Source organism: Trifolium pratense, linkage group LG4 (assembly GCF_020283565.1).
Source record: "Trifolium pratense cultivar HEN17-A07 linkage group LG4, ARS_RC_1.1, whole genome shotgun sequence".
Taxonomy (NCBI): domain Eukaryota; kingdom Viridiplantae; phylum Streptophyta; class Magnoliopsida; order Fabales; family Fabaceae; genus Trifolium; species Trifolium pratense.
In genome coordinates this window covers 59,318,342-59,346,036 of record NC_060062.1, presented here as the reverse complement: position 1 = coordinate 59,346,036, position 27,695 = coordinate 59,318,342, and the positions used below count along the sequence as shown (strand labels likewise).

The 27,695-nt window shown below is 33.0% G+C and overlaps 2 protein-coding genes, 1 long non-coding RNA gene and 1 pseudogene across 3 annotated transcripts; 1 reads left to right on the top strand and 3 right to left on the bottom strand.

Moving 5' to 3' along the window:
• The first annotated feature begins 2,863 nt into the window (after positions 1 to 2,863).
• On the top strand, positions 2,864 to 3,870 carry LOC123923626. The gene is made up of 3 exons (XR_006814452.1): positions 2,864 to 2,923; positions 3,092 to 3,168; positions 3,571 to 3,870. It is a non-coding gene; the product is annotated as an uncharacterized LOC123923626 (long non-coding RNA).
• Positions 3,871 to 5,125: 1,255 nt separating this feature from the next.
• LOC123923645 (ethylene-responsive transcription factor ERF017-like) lies at positions 5,126 to 6,084 on the bottom strand. The gene has a single exon (XM_045976339.1). It carries the CDS (start codon positions 5,966 to 5,968, stop codon positions 5,357 to 5,359), a length of 612 nt encoding a protein of 203 aa, XP_045832295.1. The 5' UTR covers positions 5,969 to 6,084; the 3' UTR covers positions 5,126 to 5,356.
• Positions 6,085 to 9,084: 3,000 nt separating this feature from the next.
• LOC123923044 lies at positions 9,085 to 24,318 on the bottom strand (annotated as a pseudogene).
• A 2,657-nt stretch (positions 24,319 to 26,975) lies between these two features.
• On the bottom strand, positions 26,976 to 27,600 carry LOC123923043. Its single transcript, XM_045975694.1, has 3 exons — positions 27,472 to 27,600; positions 27,271 to 27,388; positions 26,976 to 27,161 (listed from the first exon to the last, which is right to left on the bottom strand). Exons 1-3 carry the CDS (start codon positions 27,480 to 27,482, stop codon positions 26,976 to 26,978), a joined length of 315 nt encoding a protein of 104 aa, XP_045831650.1. The 5' UTR covers positions 27,483 to 27,600.
• Positions 27,601 to 27,695: the final 95 nt, after the last annotated feature.

The window sequence follows — 27,695 nt, the reverse complement described above, 5'->3', positions numbered from 1 at the left end:
AGTAAATGAAAATTAATTTAGTAATAGTATAAAAAAGATATATTAAATTAATAAAATGAGATATTTAGTACCATCAGACTTACTCTTATATGTGTTTCATCTCTCGACCTTCTCTATTTCTACGTTTAATTTTCAGACTTTTTTCTACCTTTGTTATTGTACATGTACACTTTGACGATAAATATATACTACAATCACTACAAAAAAATTGACTTATAGTAACAGCAAAATGTCATAGATAAAGGGCACAAACCCGTTGCTATATCACAAAAAACCTATTCCAACATAAGTGTGTAGCCGTCACCTTTAATTTTCTATACCAACGGATGTTTACTGTCACAATTGCTTATATAGTGATGGTTTTTCTAGCTGTTGGAAAAGACATTGGTGGTATACCCACGGCTTATTCTTTTGGTCTATATAGTGAAGGTTCTCAGCCATGGCAGATTGGTGAGAGAAAGAGATCAAAATTGTGTGTTTCTAAGAAGAGTGGAGCAAAAACAGGTTTGACTTAATGAATTTAAAAATAAGATAAGTGCTTTATCAAAAAAAAAAAAAAAAGTGGTACAATGAAAACGGTTATTTTAACCAATAAAAAATGTGTGGTCTTTTGCAGATACCAACGGTTGTTAAAGTATATGTGAGTATATGTTGCCTATACCAACGGTTTTCGTTGCCGTCATTATAAGCGGCTATTAAAATAATATATACATTCAAAGAAGATTTTGGTGAAAGAGGATAGAATATGATATAACACTTTATTATAGTCTATTGTAGACCTTTGTAATCTAAAGGTGAAAATTGATCTCCCACCATGGGAGACCTATCACCCATACCCATGCTAGAACTCACCATGAACCGGAGACTCCGCATATGTAATTTTAAAGTTGCTTTCAAGTTTCAACACATTTTCTGTAAAAATAAAAAGTGATGACAGATAACTTATAGTTGATAAAATAAATGAAGTGTTTATAAACAAATATAATAAATGTGTTTACATTTATCGTATAATAATTTTTTATCCATATAATATAATATAATAAATATTTTGAGATGTATGGGAGGGACGATGTAAATTGCATTTTCTTCAAATTGTCGACGTGATCAAAAGTAAAACGTTTGCCTGTACCAAAAAAAAAGTTTACCAAAAAACCTGTCGAAAAAAATTATTTGCCAAATAAAATATAACGTTTTGTAAAAAAAAAAAAAAGTATAAGTAAAACAATAAAAAAAACAGAATGTCTGGTAGGTAGAAGTATGTCATATTCAATTATAAAAAATAATAACTATAACGGATAAAATTGGATTTTAGATAAAGTAATAAGGGTAAAAATTGAAGAATACGTGATAACCTATAAGCTCAAAAGCTATTTAAAATTGCATATAGAAAATATTATTAAAATAAGTTATAAGCTCATGGTAAAAAGAATATTACCAAACAACATATCTTTTAACTTATAAGATATAAGAAGTGAACTATAAATTAGTTTTTTTTATTGGTCTTGCCAATCAGTCTCATAAAGACTCTTCTTCCGAAAACCAAAAAGTAAAAAAAAAATATATATATTGCTGATTAAAAAAAAAGTAAAAAAAATTAAAAAAAATAATGATATAGTGCTGACAGTACACCATAATATCATGTACTACGTTTAATCCAATGCATAAGGTGTCTTGTGCATGGTGGGAGACATAGGAGCCTTGTGCATGCTAGCCAGTGCCTCTATTTATTTTTTTCTTTGTAAATTGTAAAATCACTAGTAGAAAAAAGACTTTTGGATAAGAGATTCCACTACTGATATGTGAATATCAGTAGTGAAACACATTTGACCAAAGGATTCCACTACGGATATTTGAATACCAGTAGTGAAAAGTTCATAGACAAGGGATTTCACTACTGGTTTTCTTAAATCAGTAGTGAAAAGTTGACACGGTGGCAATGTTGTAATTACATTGAAATTTGTTTTAATTGGATTTCACTACTGTTTTTGTTTACACGGTAGTTAAATCCCTTACCTTGAAAATTTAGAAAGGTTTTCTTTAATTCAATATTGCTGAAACGCACCCTTTCCTTCTCATTCTCTCGTACGCGAAATCTTTCTCACTCAAAACCCTAAAACGATTTCCCTTCCTCTTTCTCACTCAAAAATCCTTCAAATCCGCTGCACGTCATAAATCTTCTATGCTGCACATTGTGTAACATCAGTTTGTCATCAAGTTTGAACTCTTCTCTAACAAACCCCAACCGAGCAGCATAAGATTATCAATTTGTATTTTAGATTTTAAAGCTCTTGTGGTCTTATCAATCTAGTTACAACATTATGCAAAAAGGGGATGATTTATTTCAGTGTTGTTTCTATCTTGTCTACTTTGAAAGAGAAGAATTTTCTGTCATAAGGTTTTTGTAATCCTTGTATTATAATATTGAGTTTATAATGTCCATCTTTTTTGTCTATTTGGGCAGCAAATGATATTAAAAATAACTAAAACTGTTAAATGTGAAAATGTTTCCATTTGAATCCAAAAAACTGGTGACACGATAATATTGAAAAGCTTAAGCTGAAAGAAAAATATTGAAAAACTTTGTGGATCAATACTTTGCTTTTGCAAAATTTCATGTTTCAGTTTCTTTTGGACTCTTCTGCATTTGTTTTGATCATTTTTGTGTTGTTTTGAAGTATGTTAGTTTGATGAGGATGTTAAGATGTTGGATTATTAGGACACTGAGCTGTTCATTAGCCTGCATGATCTAGAGTTTTACTGCTATGAATTTTTAAATTATGCTTTTGAAACGACTGAAGACTGAATATACTTACTGCTCTAGTGTAACAGGATCTCATCTTGGGCCTGTGGTTTTACACGAAATGTTGTTCTTCAATATCTCATCTTGGGCCTGCGGTTTTACACGAACTGTTGTTCTTCAATGGTACTCTATTTAGTACAAAATAATGTGTATCTTACATTAAAATAAGATTTTGTTCTTACACAAGTATCTTGAGCTATACATGCTAATCTGCACCTTCTTACTAAATAAACATATCTTGTTATGAATTTTAAAGTTCAAATTGTTAATTTGTGGATGATTTACCTCCAGATTCTATCCCGGTGTTACTGATGCATTAAAATTTGCAAGCGCAAGAGTGTACAATGTACATTGTCACAACAAAACAGGTCTGACTTCTCTCTCTGCTCTTACCATGAAGACAATAATCCTAATCCTATGACATGCCATTATTTATACTTTTGCCAATGATTAGCATCTGATAAAATTTCTGAATGTGAATTTTGTAAATGTTAATTACCATTGCCAATAATTAGGATATGACACAAATTCCTAATTGGCAACATCTGATTTATCATATCTCACACACCCTGAAAATGAAACTAAATTTGCAATAGCTGGTCATACTTGGTCTATGTACTCATTGAAGGATTAGTAATAGTAATAGTGGATATGTAATCACACATGCTGCATTAAATTGTAGTACATGAACACTAACTAGGATTCTTTGTTTTGCATATGATACTTTATTTTGAGCTTCCATTCACTTTAATTTCACTCCTTAAGTTTAGCAGCGGTAGTACAAAGATGGGACCTCGTAAGAATTCAATGACTTATGCAGAGAAAGGAGTGCTTCATTTTGGGTAAGCTGCTCTTTTTTACCTGACGCTATACTGCTATTAATTAGTCTGGCTTGATCATGAATAAGGTTTGCTTGCTGCATTTTGGTTTTACAGTACCGAAATTTTCTGGTTTGGCAGGTTGTGAACATGTTTGTTCTTTCTGATTAATAAATTGGTAATTAGGTATATATTTTGATTATTCAAATTAGGTATTCCAATTATTTATTCATGTGAGTGTTTTGGTAGATTTGTATGTTTTGATTGACTATGAAGAATTCGGTATTTCAAACTTCTTATATGAGCAACAACAGTCTTTGAGGTTTGCAGTTTTTTTTTTGTTTAACTTAGGTGTTGAAAACACATGATCTTTGTTTTTATTGCATATTTGCTTTAATATGCTAATTGTGATACCCAGGTTTTGAAGGTTAATGGAACAGAAATTGATAATCTGGAACACTTATGCGAACTTGTTGAAAACTGTAGCACAGACAGCTTGCATTTTGATTTGGACGACAATAGGGTCATTGTCTTGAACTATGAAACAGCAAAAATTGCGACTTCTAGAATTTTGAAGCGTCATAAAATACCTTCAGCGATGTCAGCTGATCTTTGGCTTTTCATATTAATGGGCTGTCTGCTTGGAATTAGACTTGGAATTAATTAGTGATAATGTTAAGTATTGACTTTTAATGTGTTGAATGTAACTTTGTTAGCTTGTTAATTAGGAATTGACAATGACTTGTGGAAAATAATATTCGGAATTATGTCAATTTTCTTGTGCGTTATTAGCTACTAGTAATTTTGTTGTGCGTTATTAGCTACCAGTGACTTGAAATTATGTTGTATAATTTCTGCGCCGGAAAAGTGTAGACGATATAATTAATGCACAGGAAGCTACAAAAAAACGAAAAAAAATAAAATAAAACTAACATACCACTACTGGTATTTATAATAAACAGACGTGAAAACTAAGCATACCACTACGGGTAAAGGTAATGACCCGTAGTGGAATCCCCATTTCTTTAAAAAAAAAACTGGAAACCATATATACCACTACGGATATGCGTAAATACCCGTAGTGGAATCCCCAATTCTTTAAAAAAAAACTGGAAAACCATACATACCACTACGGATATGTGTAAATACCCGTAGTGGAATCCCCATGATTTATACTAAAAAAATTTGAAACCATACATACCACTACTGGTATTCATTATAACCGAAGTGGAATCCCATACATACCACTACGGGTAATTGGAAAAACCGACGTGGAATCTACATAATTTTAAATAATAATTAAAGAAGAAATTAGGATACCACGACGGGTATTAAAAGACCCGACGTGGAAAGTCTGGACTTACAACGACGCCAGCATTCACTACGGCCACGGCCAGTAGTGAATAAAGGGTCCTTAGTTTGTTAAGAACTTTTATTAAATCTTGTTTAGCCTAACTTAGTGTGTAAAACACTACCTAAATTTCTCAATTGAGCCTAAAAAAAAATTAAAATTCATAAACAAATAAATTATTAGTGTCTTCAATATGGGCAAAAATTCTTTACATTGTTTCATGATTCATATATCCAACAAAATTGAAACCTTAATCTCTGTGTAAACAATTAGAATTAGCATAGGACACAGTCCAAAATAATTGACTATCTAAACCCGAATTGTGTATCCGGGTTCATTTCATTCATTCGGGTTTACTAAAACTACCCAGGAATGGTATGGAATTACTTAGAAATCCCATAAGAAGGTATCCAAAACTATCACCCCATCCATGTTCTCTTCTTCATAATCAAAATTTGTCATCTCAGGCACATAAAATTCACCACTAAAATCATCAAAACCCGGAAACATTGAGTAACCTGACCCGGTTTCTGAAAACAGGTCCCTAAACAACCCGTTATCGGTAATGTCACTCTCCGCCTGAACCGTCGTGTCAGAGAGTGCCGGAGACGGCAACGATACCGTCACCTCCGAAGAAGACAGTGTTTCAATAATTTCGTTATCGGGTCGACACAGTTTCTCATTATGGATATCCAAATTGGCAAAACGGGCTGCGGCAGCTTGAATCTCAGAATGGGTCATGGACCTTGCTCCGGGAATATCCGGTGGGTTATTAGGGAAATTAAACTTAGCACCACTGCCACGTAAGCATAACGTTGCCGCGTCAAATGCACGCGCCGCCTTTTCAGCAGTGTCATAGGAACCTAACCATATTCTTTGGCGGCTGTTTGGTAGTCTGATTTCCGACACCCATTTTCCCCACTTCCTCTTCCTTATTCCTCTGAATAACGAAGAATCACTTCTTTCCGCAGCAGTTTTTTCCACGTTCGATTTCACCATATTTAACAAATGTTGTTACGATTTTGTTAGAATTGAAATTAAAGGTGTTTTTTTTTTGTTTTTTTTTATAAGAGGAGCCTGATCTCTGTTGTCTAATGATGTTTTGGCTGCGTTTGAGAGTTGAGTGAGAAGAGTTTTGCGGCTGAATATATAGTTTTGAGTGAGAAGAGTTTAATTGTGAAGGGTCAACGCACTTTGAAGGCGCGTAATTTTGAGGAGAGTAGTGAAGATGTTGCATACGCGGACATGGAGACAAGAATCACAAAGATTTGGAGGATGATGTTAGAGGGTGGTTGATGGTGACATGTCTGTGCATGTATATATACTAGTGTGTGTATCCCGTGCGATGCACGGTTCATGTAATTTTTTTGGTTTTTTTTTTTTTGTTAATTGTAATATTAATACATTGTCTTGACCAAAAAAAATAAAATAAAAAATATTGATAAATTATTTAAACGTTGTTCAAAATTACAATTGTCAAACACGTCAACCTGTTCTGATTGAGTCTGATATAGGAAACCCAAACATTTAAAGCGTCTAGCCCGACCCAGTCCGTAAATCTTATTGCCCACACATCCATGGCCAACACAATAAGCCAAAGCCTACATGGCTCATTAGGTCAGATTGTTTACTATTATTATTAATTTTTTTTTTTAAGAAGCTAAATTAGTCCACCTAAATTGGCAGTAGAAATAATCGAACCTCAGACTTCAAGAGGAACACATTCCAAGGTCCGAAGCCAATACCAAATATTATTATTATTATTATTTCTTTTTGTAACAATTTTTTTAAATGTACAAATAAAACACAAATTAGTATTTTTTTTTAAAATGAATGTTACAATTTCACGAGATAATAAATACTATAAACTATGGGTTCAAAATTCAAAAGACAATAACTCTATATAATAAATCATGAAAGTAAAGAACAATGCAGGATCTATTTAGGTTTAATCAAAGTTTTCAGATAAATTACAATTTTGAATTGATTCAAATATTTCTGCTTTTAAAGAGACTTACAATAAAAAAATAAATGTTAAAAAAAATAACTAAATAATTCTATATTTATGATCGTGTCAGTTTAAAAAATAATGAAGTTAATAATAATAGACTTAAGGAACCAAAATACCTTTTTGTTTTGAAATAAAAATTCCAGTTTACTTTGTTTTAACATCTTTTTTTTAATTCTTTGAGAGTATAACTCAAACATATCAAGCAGCCCATCAATACCCACAAAAAGTTTGAGCTAATATGAAAACGTCGACTAAAAAGGCAGATGCCATAAATTTTAAAAAATTCTATGTAATTCTATAGATCAAATAAAGACTTTAAGAAATATTTAACAAATTTCACAAACTCCCTATTCAAAAGAAATACTGGTTGTTACTTTTGAGGAGATTTTATCAAACAATAGAATAATTAAAGATCAAAAACTATAACTTGAACAAAAAAAAAAATAACGAAATGACTTCATAAATTAGATAATGTCTTTGATTAAATAAAAGATCTCATATAACAACAAACAAATAACAAAGACTGAATAACATAATATCCTACCACTAACTTAACTTGAACACAAATGCAACATTAGTGGGATTGAAGAGAGTAAACTTGAAACACAAAAGATCACCAACGAAAAATTCACCCCTGGTGCAGAAATCATCCCATCCAATACCAATTGAGGTAGTTCTAAAAGGTATCTCAGTAAGAGAAATATCAAAGGAATGCATTGTTCCATTATCACAACAAACTATAAAAAACTCAAAATTGCAACTCCTAAGATAATCTTCAAAAGACCCAAAAACATTCTGCAGGAGCAAGAATTTTAGTCAACACACATATTAAGAAAATGAAAAAACTTAGTGAACAAAAATTTTACACATATCAAGACTTACCAAGAAAGGTTTCACAATATTGTCCAAAGTAACATTCATGTAGAATTCCATTGTATAACCAATCTTCACAAATCTGCTATGATACATTGGAACTTGACAAAAACAATCTAGAGTTTTGCTACACATCAAACCAAACACACTTTTCCCATAATAAACAAAATCAATTTCGTGGTTAGTTTCAAAACCAAACACATCTTTCATTTCGCTCCAACCATGAGTAAGAAGAGGACGAATAGAACTTTTGTTATATGCTACAACATGCAATTTATCCTTATAATCAATAACACTCCAACTTTCAAGCAAATCAGAATCATACTCTTTGGCAAAATAAGGATCCACTTCACCAAAAATCTGAAACCATGATACAAAAAAAAACACAGAAATTACAATAAAAGAAATACAGTATAAGAAAACCAGCCATGAAGCATGTAAGTACTATGCAAACCAGTAAAACATTGAATAAAATGATAATAACCACACCTGATTGCTTAAATATATAGCAGTGAATGAAGCCATTGGAGTAAGTTTGAGATAATCACTATAAAGAGACATCTTATATTCAAATTGAGAGGAAGAATCAAATGCAAAGTACAATAAGTTGCAACATAAAACCAAATATATAGTGTATATACTACCTGAAGAATGAGACAGAAACCAAAAACTCAAATCAACCATTAAGTTAAAAAAGAAATATTTTGGGAATAAGTGTTACAACTCCTGACATATACGGAAATGATTTTATTAATTGTGTGTACCAATGATCCTGGCCGAAAGCAACATAAGCAAAAAGTTGATTGGAATTGAATAAGCCAAAACACAATAAATGCAACTAAGAAGCCTTAAGCTATGTAAAAGTCAACAAACAATAAATGAAAATGTTGTAGCTTCTATAAAAAGGGAATTGCTAAGCCAAGCCAATACAGGAAATGAAGTGTAAATGAAAGGAAATTAACTCCATCAAATCAATCTAATCTTGTCTAGCTTAGAAATAGAAATATAATAACAAATTAAATTTATTAATAAGACAATAAGACAAGAAATATTGCTAACAAATATAATACTATTCAAATATAAGAAATTGAGAGATCATCAAATAGATAAAAGAAAAATAATACCAAAAATAAAATCTATATCCATAAATATATTTATAAATAAATAATAGTAACACAAAAAAAAAAAATAAAGAAATAATTTTACCTTATACAAATTTCCATAGAAGAAGTCAATTTTTTCTAAACACTTCTGGATAAACAATATTGGTTGTTGAAGTCGAGGAAATACCAGATTCATCAAGAGCTAAAATCTTGAGACCTTGCCTAGTTTTCACCCGAGAGATGGCAACATACAACTGTCCATGAGTAAATACCGGTACAGGCAAATAAACCCCAACATTCAACAGAGTTTGTCCTTGACTTTTATTTATAGTCATTGCAAAACACACACAAAGAGGAAATTGCAATCTTTGAAAACTGATACCTATAGTAGTATCAGATGGTGTTAAACTGATCCGAGGGATGAAGACCTTTTCTCCATGATGTGGTCCGTTCACAATCTCAGCACCAATAACGTTAAAGCACAAATCCATAACTATTAATCGAGTACCATTGCAAAGCCCAGAAGAAATATCTATATTTCTCAACAACATTATAGGGACACCAACCTTCAACTTTAATTTATGATTAGGCATTCCAGAACATTTAATATCATTTAAAAATTCGGTAGTAATCCACCTTTGGTCAATAACAACATCTTCATCACACCTACTAACCGTATCACAACTAAGATATTCTTTTTCCTCACCAGGTAACATAGCCATAACATAGTCATTAACCTTATCTACAGAATTTAAAGTCGGAGTTAAAATAGCACGGTGTTGGAAAAAAGTGTAATCACCAACATTATTAATGAAGTTTGGATAAATTGCATCAACAATGTCTCCAATATGATTTCCAGAACTTTTAACGCGAAGATCTTCCGGTATTTCAATGATAGTCTCACCATCTTCAGAGTTACCAAGTTTACCATCACTAATATCTAGGATCCATTTACCAAATTCAACCAAAGCTTGATTCTGTTCTATATCATTAGAAAACTGTAATCTCATATTCTGTGACAATTTCAACAATGTACATCTACGCCACAAAATAGACGAATTAATAACAGCATGAACAATATCAGCTCTTCCACCCTTAGGTACAACAGGAAGAATTTGTCTAAAATCACCACCCAAAACAACAGTTTTACCACCAAATGGAAGCCTCGAAGAACCCACCACAATTTTATCCATTACATCACGCATTAACCTCTCAAAAGATTCAAAAGCAAATCTATTAATCATCGGAGCTTCATCCCAAATAATTAAACACTACTAGAAAACTGTCATTTTCGGACAGAAATTTCAGACGGAATAAGTTCTGTCTCAAATCATATTACGGCTTCAGACAATTGTGGGACGGATTTCAATTCTGTGCGAGAATTTGAGACGGATTTCGGACAAATTATACCATTGGGGTTTATTTTATAACTACAGTGTAAATTCCGTCCGAAATCCGTATGAATCTTTGAGACGGATTTGGGACGACACGAATAATGTTGTCTTTTAGTTGTTTCCGTCCCAAATCCGTGCGAAGTGTTGAGACGAATTTGAGACAGACTGCATAACTTTGTTGTTTATTCTGCTACAGTGAAATATCTGTTCAAAATATGTGTGAAACGTTGAGACGGATTTGGGACAAATTTAATTACCTTTGCTATTTTTAAATTGATTTATTATTATTATTATTATTATTATTATTATTATTATTATTATTATTATTATTATTATTATTTCTATTTCTTATGATGGCCCAAAAGCCCAATATGTTACATTTACAAACCCTAGTTTTTTCTCTTCAGTCATTTTCATACTATACAGCCGCCCCCTTCTCCCATTTTCTTATCTCTTCCTAATTTCTTCTTGCATCACCACAATGAACCAACTAGTTCGTGTGAAATGTTGAGACAGATTTGGGACGAAAATGCATTTTTTCCAAACAATTAAATATATCACAAAAACTCATCACCATTAGATAAGTCCCAAAATTATTGAGAGGGAAAAATAATTAGCTAACTTTGTGAGAGGGAAACATAAAAATTTAGCCAATTTTGTGAGAGGGAAACATTTTTCATTTTCTTTTGTTTTTACCTCCAAAATCCCAAATCAGACTTCTTTTCTAACTTTGTGACCTAAAAAAAAAACCCAAATTCCATTTCTCTCTTAGAATGAAAGAACCTAAATCAGACCGAGAACCCAAATCTCATTGCTCTCAAATCGTGCCGCTCAGTTCTCCGTAGCTCATCTTTACTGTTCACGTTTCTTTCGTCGTTCTCTACAGTCGCCGACCCAGCTCCCTTCTTTGCCGTAATCACTATCGTGTTGCTCAATCTGCTGTCCTCCATTCTTCGCAACTCATCTTCGCTGTTCAGGTCTTGTCCTCCATTCTATCTATATTTGGTTGTTGTTTTGAGCTATTTAGTGTGTTTGATTTGGATTTGAAGACAAAAAATAGAAAATAATAAGATTAAAAATAAGTGTGTTCAATTAATTAATTTTGCTTTGTTTGGTATAGGTATGGTAATGTTGGATTTGGTTGTATTATGTTGTTTTAGAGCTTTTGCTTGTCTTGGCCTTAAATTTCCATTGAAAATAGAAAAGGAATTTGGATATTTTGATCATTTGATAGTTGAAATGGGAAGAAATCTCACTAGACTTTTCTATATACTTTTATTATCTTACCAGTTTTTCAATTTTAGTTTCAAATATTGTTTGATAAAACTACTAAACAAATCTTTTTAGATTGTAGCTTAAGCATTTATTGATGCTATGCTATTATAATTGTACTTCTCAAAGAATTAGTTGTTCTAGTTTCTGGTGTGTTGTGTGGTATAATGTGGTGTCTGTTTTGGTTTGTTTTGGTTTTGTATCACTAGAGTTGTTATGTTTAGTCATGACTTAAGTTTGTATTGGTGATTTTGATAAATTTAGGGACAATAGTTTAATTGTTTTCACTGTTCCTACCTGTGTTTCTTGGTTTTTATTTGCTAGCCTTCTTCTGTGTTTGTTTGATAGTGGGAGAAGTGGTTTGGTGTTTGAGGGTCTGTTATCTTTTTAGTCTTTTGGTGATATTTTTATCCTGGTTGTTTTCTTGTTCTATGTTTTTATGGTGTTTTAGAATTATGACTTGAAATTGAATGTATTTGTATATAGAAGTTCATTGGTCTGGTAGGTGAGATGATACAATTTAACCAAAAAAAAATTATTTAACCTTTTTTGGTTGGTTGCAAATGAAACAAAAACAGGGTGAGTGATTCCATTCATTTGGACTGGCTTAATTTCTTATGATTAATTTATGATAATATCCATAAAAAAAGGAAGAATTAATAATTGAACATTGTTAATAGAAACGAAGAATGTAAGTATGAACTTCTATTTATTTTGTTTAAACTTGTTCTAGGACCGTTGTAGGAAACATGTATAAGTGATTCTTACTTTTGAAATTCAAATTACTAATTGGTTTTTTTTTTCTTTTCATTTTGCATAATTTCATTCAATTTACTTTTTCTCAATTGGACCTGGTGAGTTTATCATTTTCCATTGCACATTTTATATCTTTCATTTCTTGGAAGTAGGCATGGCAACAGAACCCGTACCCGCGGGTACCCGCCCGAACCCACCCCGAGTTTGACGGGGAAAAACCGATTTGACTGGGTTTGGGTTCGGGTTTGGGTTTTCCCCGATTTCAAAACATGGGGATGGGGCGGGTAACGGAGATATTGGTACCCACCCCGAACCCGTCCCCGAACCCGCCCGTTTATATAAAATTACTATATTTTGGAATATTGGTTTGTACCGGTACTATTTTATGGTTTTGATAATTTTGGTTTGATATTTTGGTTTGATATTTTGGAATATCATTTCATTTGTATGTTTAATGCATTGAAATTTTGGTTTGTACTTTATTATTTGAAATTTTTTGTATTGTATATATGTCAGCGTTTAGGAAAATTTAGCGTTTAGAAAAATTTTGGGTTCGGGTAAGGTTCAGCAGGGCAGGGCAAGGTTCGGGGATACCCGAACCCATTTGGGACGGGGATTGGGTTCAATTTTTCATCCCCGTCGGGTAATGGGCGGGGAACGGGTATTTATCAATGATTCGGGTATGGGGAACGGGGAAGGTAAAAACCGTACCCGCGGGTACCCATTGCCATGCCTACTTGGAAGCTTAATTTCTACTTGATTAAGCATAGTTGTACAGTGAATGCATCTCAATTTACATTAGTTGTACTCTATTAAGCTTAAATTAATCTTCTAACCAATCTGTAAGTTCTATTACATTAGTTACTTTAAGACATTATTTTTAATATGCCATTTGAAGTGAGAGACATTAGTTACTTTAAGACATTATTTTATAATATGCCATTTGAAGTGAGATATAAAATTATTATTTTGATATTGTTTTAGATATACACTTTGGTATATTATTTTACATGATACAGATTATGGAAAAGCAATTAGGCAACCTCAATTTTCTAGTAATGGTGGTACACTAAGGTGCCCATGCAAAAAACATAGAAACAAAGCTTTCTTTACTCCAGGTGAGGTTATGGTTGATTTGTGTAAGTATGGTTTCAAACCAAGATATTGGTGTTGGGATTCACATGGGGAGAGTTTAATTAGTTCAAACCATAGAAATGTAAATAGCGACAATGAAGAAGGTACATGTAGTCAGTCGCTAAATGCCGAACCACAAAGAAATCCATATGAATCTATGGTTTTTGATGCTCTTGGTCCAGAAATTATAGATCAATTAGAAAGAAACATCGAGGAACCTCCAAATAGAGAAGCAAAAAAGTTTTATGATATGTTGCACTCCTCACAACAACCACTATGGGAAGGTTGTGTTTCCCACTCAGAATTATCTATGGTGGTTAAAATGTTGACTATTAAAGCTGAAGGGAATATATCACAACAAAGCTTTAATGATACACTTCAAGCTATGAAGGAAGGTATGCCTAAGGATAACTTGCTCGTCCCTAATTTTTATAAAGCAAAAAAGTTGGTATCGAAACTTGGAATGGGTAGTGAAAAAATAGATTGTTGTATCGAGGGTTGTATGTTGTATTACAAAGATGACTTGCTACTAAAAGAGTGTCGGTTTTGCCATGCTCCAAGGTACAAGGTTTGTAAGGATGGTAAAGAGGTACCTTTCCAGCGTATGCATTATCTACCACTCATACCAAGGTTAAAGAGATTATATGCTTCCAAGAATTCTGCACGTCATATGACATGGCACTACAAGCATGAACAAGTTGAAGGTGTCCTTGAACACCCCTCTGATGCAGAAGCATGGAAGCATTTTGATCAGACATATCCACAATTCTCTTCTGAACCTCGCAATGTGAGACTTGGATTGTGCTCTGATGGGTTCAACCCTTTTGGTCAATCGGGGAAACAATATTCTTGTTGGCCAATAATTGTGACACCGTACAACCTTCCTCCTTGGATGTGTATGACAACTCCATATTTATTTTTGACCATGATTATTCCCGGCCCTCGAAATCCTAAAAGTAAGATAGATGTGTATTTGCAACCTTTGATTGATGAGCTCAAGTTATTGTGGGAAGATGGTGCTTTGACGTATGATATTTCCAAAAAGCAAAACTTTGTAATGAGAGCTGCATTAATGTGGACAATTAATGATTTTCCTGCATATGCAATGTTGTCCGGTTGGATGACAGCAGGGAAATTAGCATGTCCATATTGCATGGAACTCTCGAAGGCATTCCGTCTGGACGAGGGTGGGAAGATATCATGGTTCGACTGCCATAGACAATTCCTACCTAAAGATCATGTCTTTTGAAGAAATAAGGATCGATTTATCAAGGATAGAGTTGAAAGATCAGAACCTCCTCCTAGATTAATAGGAGAGGAAATATGGGAAAGAGTTCATATGATACCTAGGATAACTGACGTTGCTGATATTCGAATGTCAGGATATGGGACTACACATCATTGGACAAAACAAAGTATTTTTTGGGATTTGCCTTATTGGAGCACAAATTTAGTTCGTCATAACCTTGATGTCATGCATATTGAGAAAAACGTGTTTGATAATGTGTTTAATATTGTTATGGATATTAAAGGCAAGACTAAAGATAATGTAAAGGCAAGAATGGACTTGAAAGAGGTTTGCAAAAGTAGGGGTTTAGAGTTACAAGAACAAAGCAATGGGAAGATGAAAAAGCCCAAGGCAAACTACACATTTACTTTAGAACAAAAAAGAGAAGTTTGTGAATGGGTGAAGGGTTTAAAGATGCCTGATGGATATGCTTCAAACATGGCTAGGTGTGTGGATATGAAGGAAGGGAAGTTACATGGAATGAAAAGTCACGATTGTCACGTGTTCATGGAACGTTTGCTTCCAATTGCTTTTAACTCTTTACCGGAGCAAATATGGAAACCTTTAACCGAGCTTAGTCAATTCTTTAGAGACTTATGCTCAACATCAGTACAAGAAGATGATATAATTAGACTTGAACAAAACATACCAATTGTGTTATGCAAATTGGAGAGTATTTTTCCACCTGGTTTTTTTGACTCAATGGAACATTTACCTATTCACTTGTCATATGAAGTCAAGGTCGGAGGTCCGGTGCAATATAGATAGATGTATCCTTTTGAAAGGTACTTCAATGCACTCTTGTAATTAAATTAATAGTTTTTCATTTAGTCACAAGAAACTAATTATTTCTTTTGTATTAGGTTCCTTCATCACCTTAAAAAGAAGGTAAAGAATAAAGCTCATGTTGAAGGATCTATAGTTGAGTCATACCTCATTGAGGAGATTTCTCATTTTTGCACTTACTATTTTGAGGAAAATGAACAATCTTACCAGACCGACGATCAAAGAAAACATAATGCGGGTGAAGATGACTCATTTTCCATTTTTAATCTACCTGGTCGTTTTGCTGGTAAATGCAAGACTCGTTTTTTAGAGGATAAAGAATATATTGCTGCCATGAATCATATATTAATCAACTGTGATGAGATTCAGCCATATATTGAGTAAGTGCTTCTTTGAAACCAAGAATGTTTGATTTGCTAATATAGTTTGGCGATCTAATAAATTTTACTAAATAAAATTCATGTAACAATATGATCTTTGTGGAGACACTACGTATGGTTGATCCGAACATAATTGATGAACATGTTGATAAATGCATCGAAGAAAACTTTGCAATATGGTTGAAAGATTATGTAAGTCTTTATTCTAAAATAGCTTCACGTAGATTATATATTTTAAATAACTTTCTAGTAACACGCTTAATGTCGAACAACTTTCTACAGGTTGACAATCCTTCAAATAAAGTGCTAGATCAGAATATACATGCATTGGCATGGGGTCCTTTAAGGGTTGTCAAAACTTGGCCTATTTATTTTGTGAATGGATTCAAGTTTCATACAAAAGAACATTCAATTGGAAAGTCTACTATGAATTGTGGAGTATGTGTCAAAGGTACAGGCTATGGTGAATATGAGAATGATTTCTATGGCCAACTTGAAGAAATAATTCAAATTGAATATCCTGGATTACCGTTAAAAATGGTCATGTTGTTCAAATGCGAGTGGTTTGATCCAACAATTGGTAGAGGAAAAAAGGTGGATGAAACACATGGTATCATTCAAATTCGACACAATAGACACTATGGAAAGTATGACCCATTTATTATTGCCCAAAAAGCAATTCAAGTGTATTTTGCTCCACATCCAATAAGGACTAGGAGTAATGCAGACTGGTGGTTTGTCATCAAAACCAAAGCTAGGGGAGTGATTGAGGATAGCAATTCTGCATATCAAGAGGATTTCATTGATCAAAATTGCGATCTCATCTCAGCTGAACTTGATTCAACTATTATTTTACAAGATATTGATGAAACATTTGAAGAAGTTGATGTATTAGATGATGCTGATTGTGAATTGATTAATGAAGATGGTGATTGTGAATTAATTAATGAAGATGGTGAGATAGACAATGATGAGGAGGAGGGTGAGGAGATTGATGATGTGCTTGATGAAGATGAAGAGTTTAGAGATTGATGATGTACTTGATGATAGTATGTTTTGTTGATTTAATGCTTGATATTTGTTTAGCGTTGCATTTTAATGATTATTTTGATGTTATTCTATTAGATGTACAATACATTTCTTTTATTTTAGATGGCAGGTAGAGGTACAAATAGAGGTGGGAGAACAACAACCTCTCGAGGCCGACGTGTAGCTAGTAGAGGAAGACTTATTTTACAAGATTCCCCAACACCTACACCACCTATTCCTACAACAACTCCAATCCCAACACCAACTCCAAACCCATCATCTACAGTACCTATCCTTACAACAACTCTAACCCTAACACCTTCTCCGGCCCCAACATCTACACCTACTCCTACAACAAATCCAACCCCAACACCTTCTTCGGCCCCAACATCTACACCTACAACATATCCAACCCCAACACCTTCACCTACAACAACACCACAATGTCAATCATTAAGTCTTGAATCTCAAGAAAATGATATTATTGATCAAGAGTTACTTCAGGAAATAGAGCCTTATGAAAATGATATTATTGATCAAGAGTTACACCACAATGTCAGGAAATTAGTTAGCCACTTTTATTTTTGTGAAATTTGATCAATGTACATATTTATTTATTTTTTGCATTGATAGATTTAATCCATCATCTGCTGTCCGTTGTTTAACTGCTGCCATTAAGAGCAAGTATGATTGGTTTTGTCCCACATGGGGAGATGCAACTAAGTCTATGAGAGATTTCTGGTTTAATGAATTTAAGGTAAGTATGATATTAGATTATAATTGTGTTTTTTATATTCCTAAATAATCTTAATACATTTTCTGATTTCATATAAGGTAATTTTCTTTGCTTTTGTAGAAATATTGCAAATGGCAGCCCAAATATGAAGCACGTATTCGCCGAATTTTTGACATTAAGGGGGATGTTCGATATAGGGGCATGATGTATCAAGCTAGAGCTAAGTATGCAAAAAGCTCTGTTTTCAAGCCAAAATACATTCCTGAACCAATATGGAAGGAACTGATACATCATTGGGCATCAGATAAGAAATTTAAGAATTGGTCAGTGGCAAACACTGTAAACCGTGCTTCAAATGAAGGTAGCTCTATGCATACTGGCGGGTCTATATCTATGGGTGAACATGAACGTAGGATGGTAAGATAAACTTGAAATTGCTTAAACATTTGAATTTATGAACAATTTATTAGGATTTTCTCATTGATATGAAACATTATAGGAAGCAGCTACAGGGGTCAAGCCTACCATGGAGGAGGTGTTTACTAAGTGTCATTTAAAAGAAGACAAGTCTTGGGTTGATAAAAAAGCTGAGAAAGCAATTGTATGTGATATTAACTATTTGTGGTTTTTCACAAATTTTGTAATTAACATGCTTAGTTTAAAATTGTTTGTTTAGTAAAATGATTAATGACACATAATTCAATATTTTGTAGGAAGGATTTAAAAGAAGAAAAATTGAGCTTACTGAACTATCCTTGTTCCAAAATGAGAATATTGATGGATTGCCATGTGAAACCCAACCTATTCCAGATGACTTGACTATCTGGAAGGAAGTTGTTCCCAAAGGTAAAAAAGGGACATTATATGGTTTTGGTTCTATAGGATCAAAAATTTCATCAGGGTATACTCTTCTTAGTTCATGCTCACTTGCATCTAAGGAAACACATCTAGAACAAGAATTGATTGAGTGTCAAAAAAAGGTAAAGGAGCAACAAGCTGTAAATGAAGAACAAAAACTTCAGTTGCAGAACCAACATAAAAGAATTGAATCAAATGAAAGCATGTTGGCTGCCTTATTTGGAAAACTAAACATGCCACTACCTCCAAACTTTGCCTCTGCAAGTCCTGTGCAAGATGGATCAAATGAGATTGGTGATCCTTCTAATAGCAACAACGGTGATGATTTTGATGTTGATTTGGATGACTATATATGATCTACATGATTAAGTAACTATATAAGTTATTTTGTTTTGATACAATGATGAGTACCTTTATGACTTTAGTCATGTTTATGTTTGATGAGATGTGAGTATTTTGATGAAGATTGAAAATGTAAATTGACTATATGATCTACATGATTAAGTGACTCTAGTTTGTTTTTTTTTTTGGGTATAGATTGATGAGTACCATGACTCTTTGAACTTTATGTATGAATCCATTTGCTTCTAATTTAATGTTATTATAATCTACTTTGTGTTATTTTATATGTGGATTTTGTTTTGATACTCTGCTGTCTGTGATTTGGTAGCACAAAGATGATGTTTTTTTGTTCTTTTCCCAAGTCTGTAGATATATTGTAGTGCTTTGCAGGCTTGGTGTTTTAGTTAAGGCATATTATTAGCCTTCTTGGCTGAAGTATAGCCAATTCCTGTTTTATGCAGGTTGTTTTTTATTTCCTTTTAGTCCTAATAGACACTTAATTTGCATATGATGGTCTAATTATATCTATTTTTTGACTAAAAAAGTTTTAATATTCTGTCACAAATTTGTGTGAAAAGTTGATTAATAATAATATAAAAATACACATAGTCCGTCCGAATTTTGTATGAAACAAATAAATAATCCGTCTGAAATGCGTTTGAAAATAATTTTTGTTCCGTGTGAAAGTTGTGTGAAACGTACTTAAAATCTGTCTCAAATTCGTCTGAAATAAGTTCAATACAAAACAAATATGGTTTATGATTTTTTGTCGAAATTGCGTGCGAAATACGTCTGAAATAATTTGGGACGGAATTTCCAACGGAATATGTTAATTAGCCACGAGGCTTTTTCGGACAGGAGCCATTCCGTCTGAAATTCGTGTCAACGTGATATTCCGTCCCAAAACCGTGTGAACTGCGTCTTAGATCCGTCCGAAACTCCGTCTGAAATCGCGAGTTTTCTAGTAGTGAAACTTGTCATCCCTAAAAGTTGAACTTTCTTACCATGTTTGTCAAGTATGCAACATGACTCTTCAGTTAAAATTAATGGTATTCCAAATTGGGAATGCGCAGTTCTTCCCCTAGGAAGAAGTAAAGAAGCAATACCACTTGATGCCACATTCAAAACAATTTTACCTTCTGATCTAAGCCGATATGAAAGTGCATTCCATAAAAATGTTTTCCCGGAACCACCAAATCCATCAACAAAAAACATTCGGCCCAAATTATTGTTGACAGCATCAACTACTTGATTATATGCCATTAATTGTTCCTCATTTAAACACCTAAACAATTCCTCATGTTTCAAACCCATTTCATCACAATCATATGCCAATTCATTGGCAATAAAAAGATTATCATATATATCAACCTCATCAGGAATAATCTTCGGGAAACACTCAAAATCATTCAAACATTTTCCATTAGCTCTAAGAATTTTATCTATTTCAATTAAACACAACCTTTTGAGATCTTCGGAAGAAATAATCAAATCTATACACAAAAATAATAAATATAAAAATAAATTACATAACATAGAAACCAATTAAGAAAATTAAATTAAAATCAGCAAAGAGACAAAAAACACAAACGTTCTCAACTAACCTGGATTTTGGAGAGCTCTCCGTTTTGAATATAGAATTCCATCAGCAATAATTTCCCATTTTTTTTCAAAAACACTTAAAGGATCGCTCATAGTTGAACCTAACAATAACATTGTAAAAACTTTTCTAATATAAAACCCAGAACCAAGAATAGAAAGTTCGTCTATAGCATCCAAAAACTGACGATCATCACGAAGCAAAAGTAACGCACCACAAGCTTCACGGTATGAATCATATATATGTCCGTTAACAGTTCAAATATCCTCATAACTTGTACAACCAACCTGATGATTCAATAATAACCTCAAATAAAACAACTCACGGTTGCTAATTGGAATAAATGTCAATCTACCAATAGATTGTTGCTTTTTCCGAGGGTGCCAACGACGAGCATCATAATCATATACAAACAAAGAGGCAAACTGACTGTATGTCAATGAACGTCCTAAAGGATATATCTTGTTTGCCTCCATCCAAGCAAGAAACATAGTCTTCTTTTCCTTATTTCGAACTAATACAGATGCAAGATTTGAATTATCGTTAAAAGTTATCCTCTGCTGATTAAGAAGATGAAAAGTACACCGTGTCACTCCTGGCCAACGACAGTGAATATCAAAACCAAACGTCCTCCATATGGATTCAGACGGAGATAAATATCTACAATCATAAAACTGCTTAATTTCATCAACAATTTGTTCACCATCAACCTCAAGAGCAGTTGTAACTCTATCAACACCTTTTGTAATATACTTAAAGAGATACTTAATACAATTTGACTTGTTGCAAAATTCAATATTGACAAGAGCCTGGTACTTCATAATCAGCGATGGATTGTACGGCACAACACTTCTATTATCTAAAAGAACACCTTTCTTCAACACAGTAACGCCTAAATCACGACGACGATAAATGGGATATCCAAGCTCGTCAAAACTTGTCTTACTAACAAACTTCTTCGGGTAAAACTTCGAACATCGTTTCTCTTTCATGCAAGGACATGACAAAAAACCCAAACCACAAGGTCCATGAATCATAAACTGACTAACCAATGCATATAGCTTAGGAAATAAATGCTCATCAGGCAATTCAGCACAAATTACAGAATCAATGGATTCAAGAGACTCAAGCTTATTACAATGATCAAGCCATAACAATATATGCGCATGTGGCAACCCCCGTTTCTGAAATTCAATAGTATATACACCTAAATAAAAAAAATAACGTCAAATAGAAATAAAACATATGAATAACTAAAAGATAACAAAGAAATAATCTTACCGGCAATAACTTTCCCAAAAAATTGACCCTTCTTAAAATCCTTCATCATCTCATTCAATTTTAGACGAAAAACGCGACAACTGATATCAGGTCTAAAAGGAGCTTGATTCCTTGATTTACACAAATGACGTTGAATTTCATCCCACTTTGAATTACATGTGACTGTAAGAAACAAATCAGGGTAACCAAATTTCTTACAAAGAGCCATTGCATCTTGACAATTATTAAACATATATCTTCTTCCACCGGTGAAAGAAGAAGGAATCACAACACGTGATCCAACAGACGATCCATCAATATCACCCCGACTTACAGCTTCTTCAACGGAAGTCAAGAAATCAGCTCTAATCTTGCTTTGATTATTTCTAATAAATGACAAACGCTGGGATTCAATCATAGAGTAGAGATCAACGACAAATTGCTGAAACAGACGTCGGCTCAAAAATAAAACAGATTCTTCAATAGATCTTTCCTGCAATCTAAAGGCAATGAACTCCCGTAAAGTAACACGAACCCTTTTTTTTAAACTGCAAGAATCAGTTAATTCATTCCGTTTTATTTTTTCATTGTATTGGTCTTCCCCACGAGGAAACAACAAAGGATACTGCAAAGCAATATACTTTGGATGTGTTTCATGAATTCTTTGTAAACAACCATACCTTTCTTGGACAACTATATCCCTTCCATCTTCAGAGTTATCAAAATCACCAATAATTAAAGCAGCTACCTCACTAATATCAGGAATATTATAGATTCTTGGATCAAAATTCCTATTACGAAACAAACGTAATTTGACTGGAACATTTTGATTCAACCGATGAAAATCTCTGACCATTCTAAAACTCTCGACCAAGGAATTGTGTTCATTCATAGTCTTCAATATATCTTCAACCAATGATACGTCCAGAGATTTGGACGAAGTTTCACCGCTGTAATTATAAAAAAGATAACATATAATTGTCCAAAAAAAAAATTTAAAGTCCAAATAGAATACAAAAAATAAAATATAACAAAAATGGAGTAGAATACCTAAAATGAGATAAGCGATTTTGAACTTCATTTTCTGTATCATATATGTATAGTTGAGCAAATTTTGGTCTATCTCATTCAGTTGGTAATAAACTTCCAATTCTATGATAATTTTGTCCGGATACGACAAAATTGGGTGGACCTTGACCACTACAATAATTGGTTTCAATTTTACCGCCAAAAGAGGTAAAAGCAAACATATTGTTGCAAGATCTAAGATTTGAGAGAAAATTAGCACTCCTAGAATCAACACGAGAAAACAAATTTCTAATAAGAACAGGAGGTTCAGCCATATATGGCAATGTGATTTTTCCTTTAGCACAACAAATGTAAACTTTAAGTGGACAAGAATCTGAATTCTTTTGAGTAGTTTCCCCTTTCCAAACCATGGCAGCGCAATCAGGACACTGAATAATCATATCACCTATATCACCATATTCTAAACAATATAACTAAAATTTAGACAACTAATATAAAAGTAAATAAGAAAATAATTAAATAACTAAAACTTGATATAAGAGAATGAACTATACCTTTACGCTCTCCTTTGCGAAAAATACAATCTTCTATTGTATCCCTAACAATTGAATGGCCTGTGGTACGACGCCGAGATGATCGATTCTTTGTACGACACACTATACTTACAATACAACAAAACAACCATTAAAACAAAAAAAAATTACAAATATAACTGAACCACAAAAAAAACATTTTACATACATGATCGCCTAACATAAGTTTTCCGCGGATTAAATTGAACATTTAACCTCTTCGATTTCAATTTTTCCATACGTTCCCGCCGTTTTTGTTGAAACAAATTTCTCTTGCTAGAATCACTTCCATAGACTACCAATAAAACAATTGATATAATCAAATATCTACCATAATCATAGATTTAAATAGATGAATGAAAGTTAAAAACTATATGTGAATCTTAACAGACCTCCACTTCCAACACTTGAAACAAATTGGGAATTGTTTAACTGAGACTCAACAACCAAAGAACTATCACCTGTTTAACAATATAGAAGAACATCCTTAATCCTCAATAACAGATTACAATATAAAAAAATAAATCTCAGTAAAAAAAAACTTTAAAAAATTCGAAAAACATACATATAATATGAGAAAAACTCGAAGAATCAACATGAACAACTTTTCTCCTGATACTTAGCTTCTGTTTCCTCAATTCACGCCTATATGCGGTAAACCTTCTACGATCCCCTTCATCAAATTAATAAACACTCAAAAATCAGTATCTAATTTGTAATTATATATTGTAAATCAACAGCAAATATACAACAACAATTATTGAATATTTGAATAAATAACAAAAATAAAGCAACAAACCGATTGTGGCATGAACACCCAAAGAATTTATTTCACTATACTTTCTCCTCAAATTTAACTTCTGCTTCCTCTGTTTGCGTCTAAACCCAGCTAAAATATTATGGTAACAACTACAGGAGTTAACCATCTTCAACCATCCAACATCAATTCTCTGAGATCTAACCTTAAATTAAATCCCACAATCAATCAATTGAAATACATAATATCGGTTATATTTCACAGTATTGGCTGCAGGAAATTCTGATTTCTTATAGTGAATGTTGGGTATATAGTATCGGGTCATCAATAAAAGTAATTTTTCAGCTCTACAAAAAAAAAAAATAGTTAAAGTTTTTAAATATGAAGTTTATTAGCAAAGAATAATAGTGTCAACGAAATTAAGATAACATTATGTCTATTATAATCGATTTCAATTAAACCAAATAATCCTATATAGTAGGAAACTAAAGATATTATTTAAATTATTTTATATAGATGTAAAATTAAATTTGTTTTTCAATTATAAATAATATAATACATTTATTAAAACATAAATTAATAACAAAAAAAGTTATTATTGGAGAATTAAAAATAGGGGATGGGTAAAAATACAACGCGCGAGAAACTCGTACATAGGGGATGAATAAAAATAGAGCGCGCGAGAAAATTGAAGGTAGCGGATGAGTAAAAATAGGGCGCGCAAGAAAATCGTAGGTAGCAAATGAGTAAAAATAAGATAGGCAAGAAACTCGCAGGTAGCGGATGAGTAAAAATATGACACGGGACAAAGTGGTACATAGCGAATGAGTAAAAATTAAGCGCGCGAGAAACTCTTACGTAGCAGATGAATAAAAATAGGGCGCGAGAGAAAATGGTACGTAGCGGATGAATAAAAATAGGGCGCGAGAGAAAATCGTACATAGCGAATGAGTAAAAATAGGGGACGCGAAAAAATCGTACGTACCGGATGAATAAAAATAGAGCGAGAGAGAAAGTTTTACATAGCGAATGAGTAAAAATAGGGCGCGCGAAAAAGTCGCACATAGCGGAAGAGTAAAAATAAGGCGCGCGAGAAAGTTAAAGGAAGCAAATGAGTAAAAATATAGCGCGCGAGAAATTGATAAGTAGCAAATGCATAAAAATAGGGCGCGATAAACTGATACGTAGGAGATCAGTAAAAATAGGGTGCGCGAGAAACTTGTACATAAGGCATGAGTAAAAATAGGACGCGTGAGAAAGGCGAATGTAGCAGATGAGTAAAAATATAACGCGCAAGAAACTCGTAGGTAGGGGATGAGTACAAATACAGCGCGCGAGAAACTCATAAATAAATAGGGAATGAGTAAAAATACGACACGCGAGAAACTTGTACATAGCAGAAGAATAAAAATAGGGCGCGCTAGAAATTCGTATGTAGTGGATGAGTAAAAATAAAGCGCGCGAAAGAAAGTGATACGCAGCGAAGAAGTAAAAATAGGGCGCACGAGAAAATCGCACGTAGGGGATGAATAAAAATAATGCGCGAGAGAAAGTTGTACGTAGCAAATGAGTAAAAATAGGGCGCGCGAGAAAATCGTAGGTAGCGGATGAGTAAAAATAAGGCGCACGACAAAGTGGTACATAGCGATGAGTAAAAATAAGGCGCGCGAGATACTCCTACGTAGCAGATGAATAAAAATAGCGCGCGAGAGAAAATCATACATAGCGGATAAGTAAAAATAAGGCGCACAAAAGAAAGTGGTACGCAGCGAAGGAGTAAAAATAGGGGGCGCGAGAATTATTAATGTATTCAGCTACAGCCAGAAATAAATCCGCCGTGTAATATCATGAATTTTGATTGAGATTTTCAATTAAGCGATTTTGATTACATAAATATGATTGAGTAGATTCCTTGGAATTTAATTATAATTTACAAATTTTTTTATATTATTATCATCAATGGATGTAAAGCAAAATAAAGATTATAACGAAATTGCTATTGAAAACTAACATATAAATAATAAAAATAAATAAATCATATAAATTTCAAAATTATAATGAATAAAGTGATATATCTCAACCTAATTAAGATACCCACATTAGATAAACATAAAGAGTAGACAATAACATAGTTCATACCAAAGACATCACAAGAAAATTCAGGTTGTGATATAAAATACATAAATAATTAAACCACAAATAAGATTAAACATAAATACCAAAACAAATAAAACATTCTTATATTACAACATTGGAATGAAACCACTAAACAATCTTATACTACAGAAATGACAAATAGGAACCCAAACAATAACCATCACTCAGTCTTGGGAACGTTTGTTAATCTTTGACATAGATGCTGCAACATCATCACCCTCAAAGAATGCAGCAGATAGATCACGCTTAGAAGATAAAACTTTATCACAATTCAATTCAACACAGCCAGGAACAACAACAGAAACACCAGCAGCAGAATTCTGGTTTAAATTAATCGCCTCAGACATTAAACTTTGAGTGGAAACCTTCAAAACCAAATCAAAATAATTGCACATTATTATTAATTTCACACTAACAACAGCAAAAATAAATCAGATGGAGAAAAATAAACAAACTACTTACAACAAATTCTTCTCCAGATCCATCAAAAGAAGGGGAAACAACAAGATCATTGAGAAAATCAATATCTCGCCCACACTCAACAAACTCTTCTTCAACAGTGGCATCATAATTAGAAAAGGAATCACCCTCACCCAAAGCCTACATACAATGAATCAAATTAAAAAATAACTCAATTAATATATTACAATGGATATCAAATACTTGGTTTTAAAAATAAGAAAAGTAACTCACCGATTCAAATGATCCCATAATAGAAATATCAGTGCAAATCCTCATAACTCTAAATGACCCATTAAAATAAATACCACCACCACAGCGTTTCTCAACTTTGAACAACAGTTCTAACCCTTTAAGCATATCTAATTCAAAAGGACAATAACCAGCATCTTTATCCTATAACCAAATAACTCACAAATTTAAAAACAATAACTCCAAAATGTTGATTAATTTCTACAAAAAAAAAAGAAATATAACACTATAACAAAAATTATAGAAGCAAAACCTTTGCTAAGGAAACCAGATCATGGCAACGTTTTCCCAAAAGCATAGTGATATCATTATCAAAAACAACGAAGATAGCCTGCCCAGATCCATCACCAACTCTAAGTTCTACCCTAAACCTAAATAGGAGAAAAATATAACTGAATCATAAAATAAAAATTAAAACAGAACAATAAAAAGATAATGATATCCAGGAAAAAACCTTGGAACCATTTTGAAAGGAAGTTTCACACATTGCTTGCAATAGAATGCACCAGAGCTGGCAGAAACAATCCTATCACAACTACATCCTGGATACCACCATTGTGAAAACTCAACCAATCCATCAACAGTAGCACAGACAATATAAATACCATCTTCATCCCTTTCAAGTAAATTAGCTATAATAGTTCTGGGATAATTAACCAAAAAATCATCCTCGTAAGA

Coding starts and splice junctions, on each gene's coding strand:
- LOC123923645 (XM_045976339.1), bottom strand. CDS start 5,968: ATGGTGAAATCGAACGTGGAAAAAACTGCTGCGGAAAGAAGTGATTCT.
- LOC123923043 (XM_045975694.1), bottom strand. Junction 27,162..27,270: donor ATCTGGTTTCCTTAGCAAAG/GTTTTGCTTCTA, acceptor ATTTGGTTATAG/GATAAAGATGCTGGTTATTG.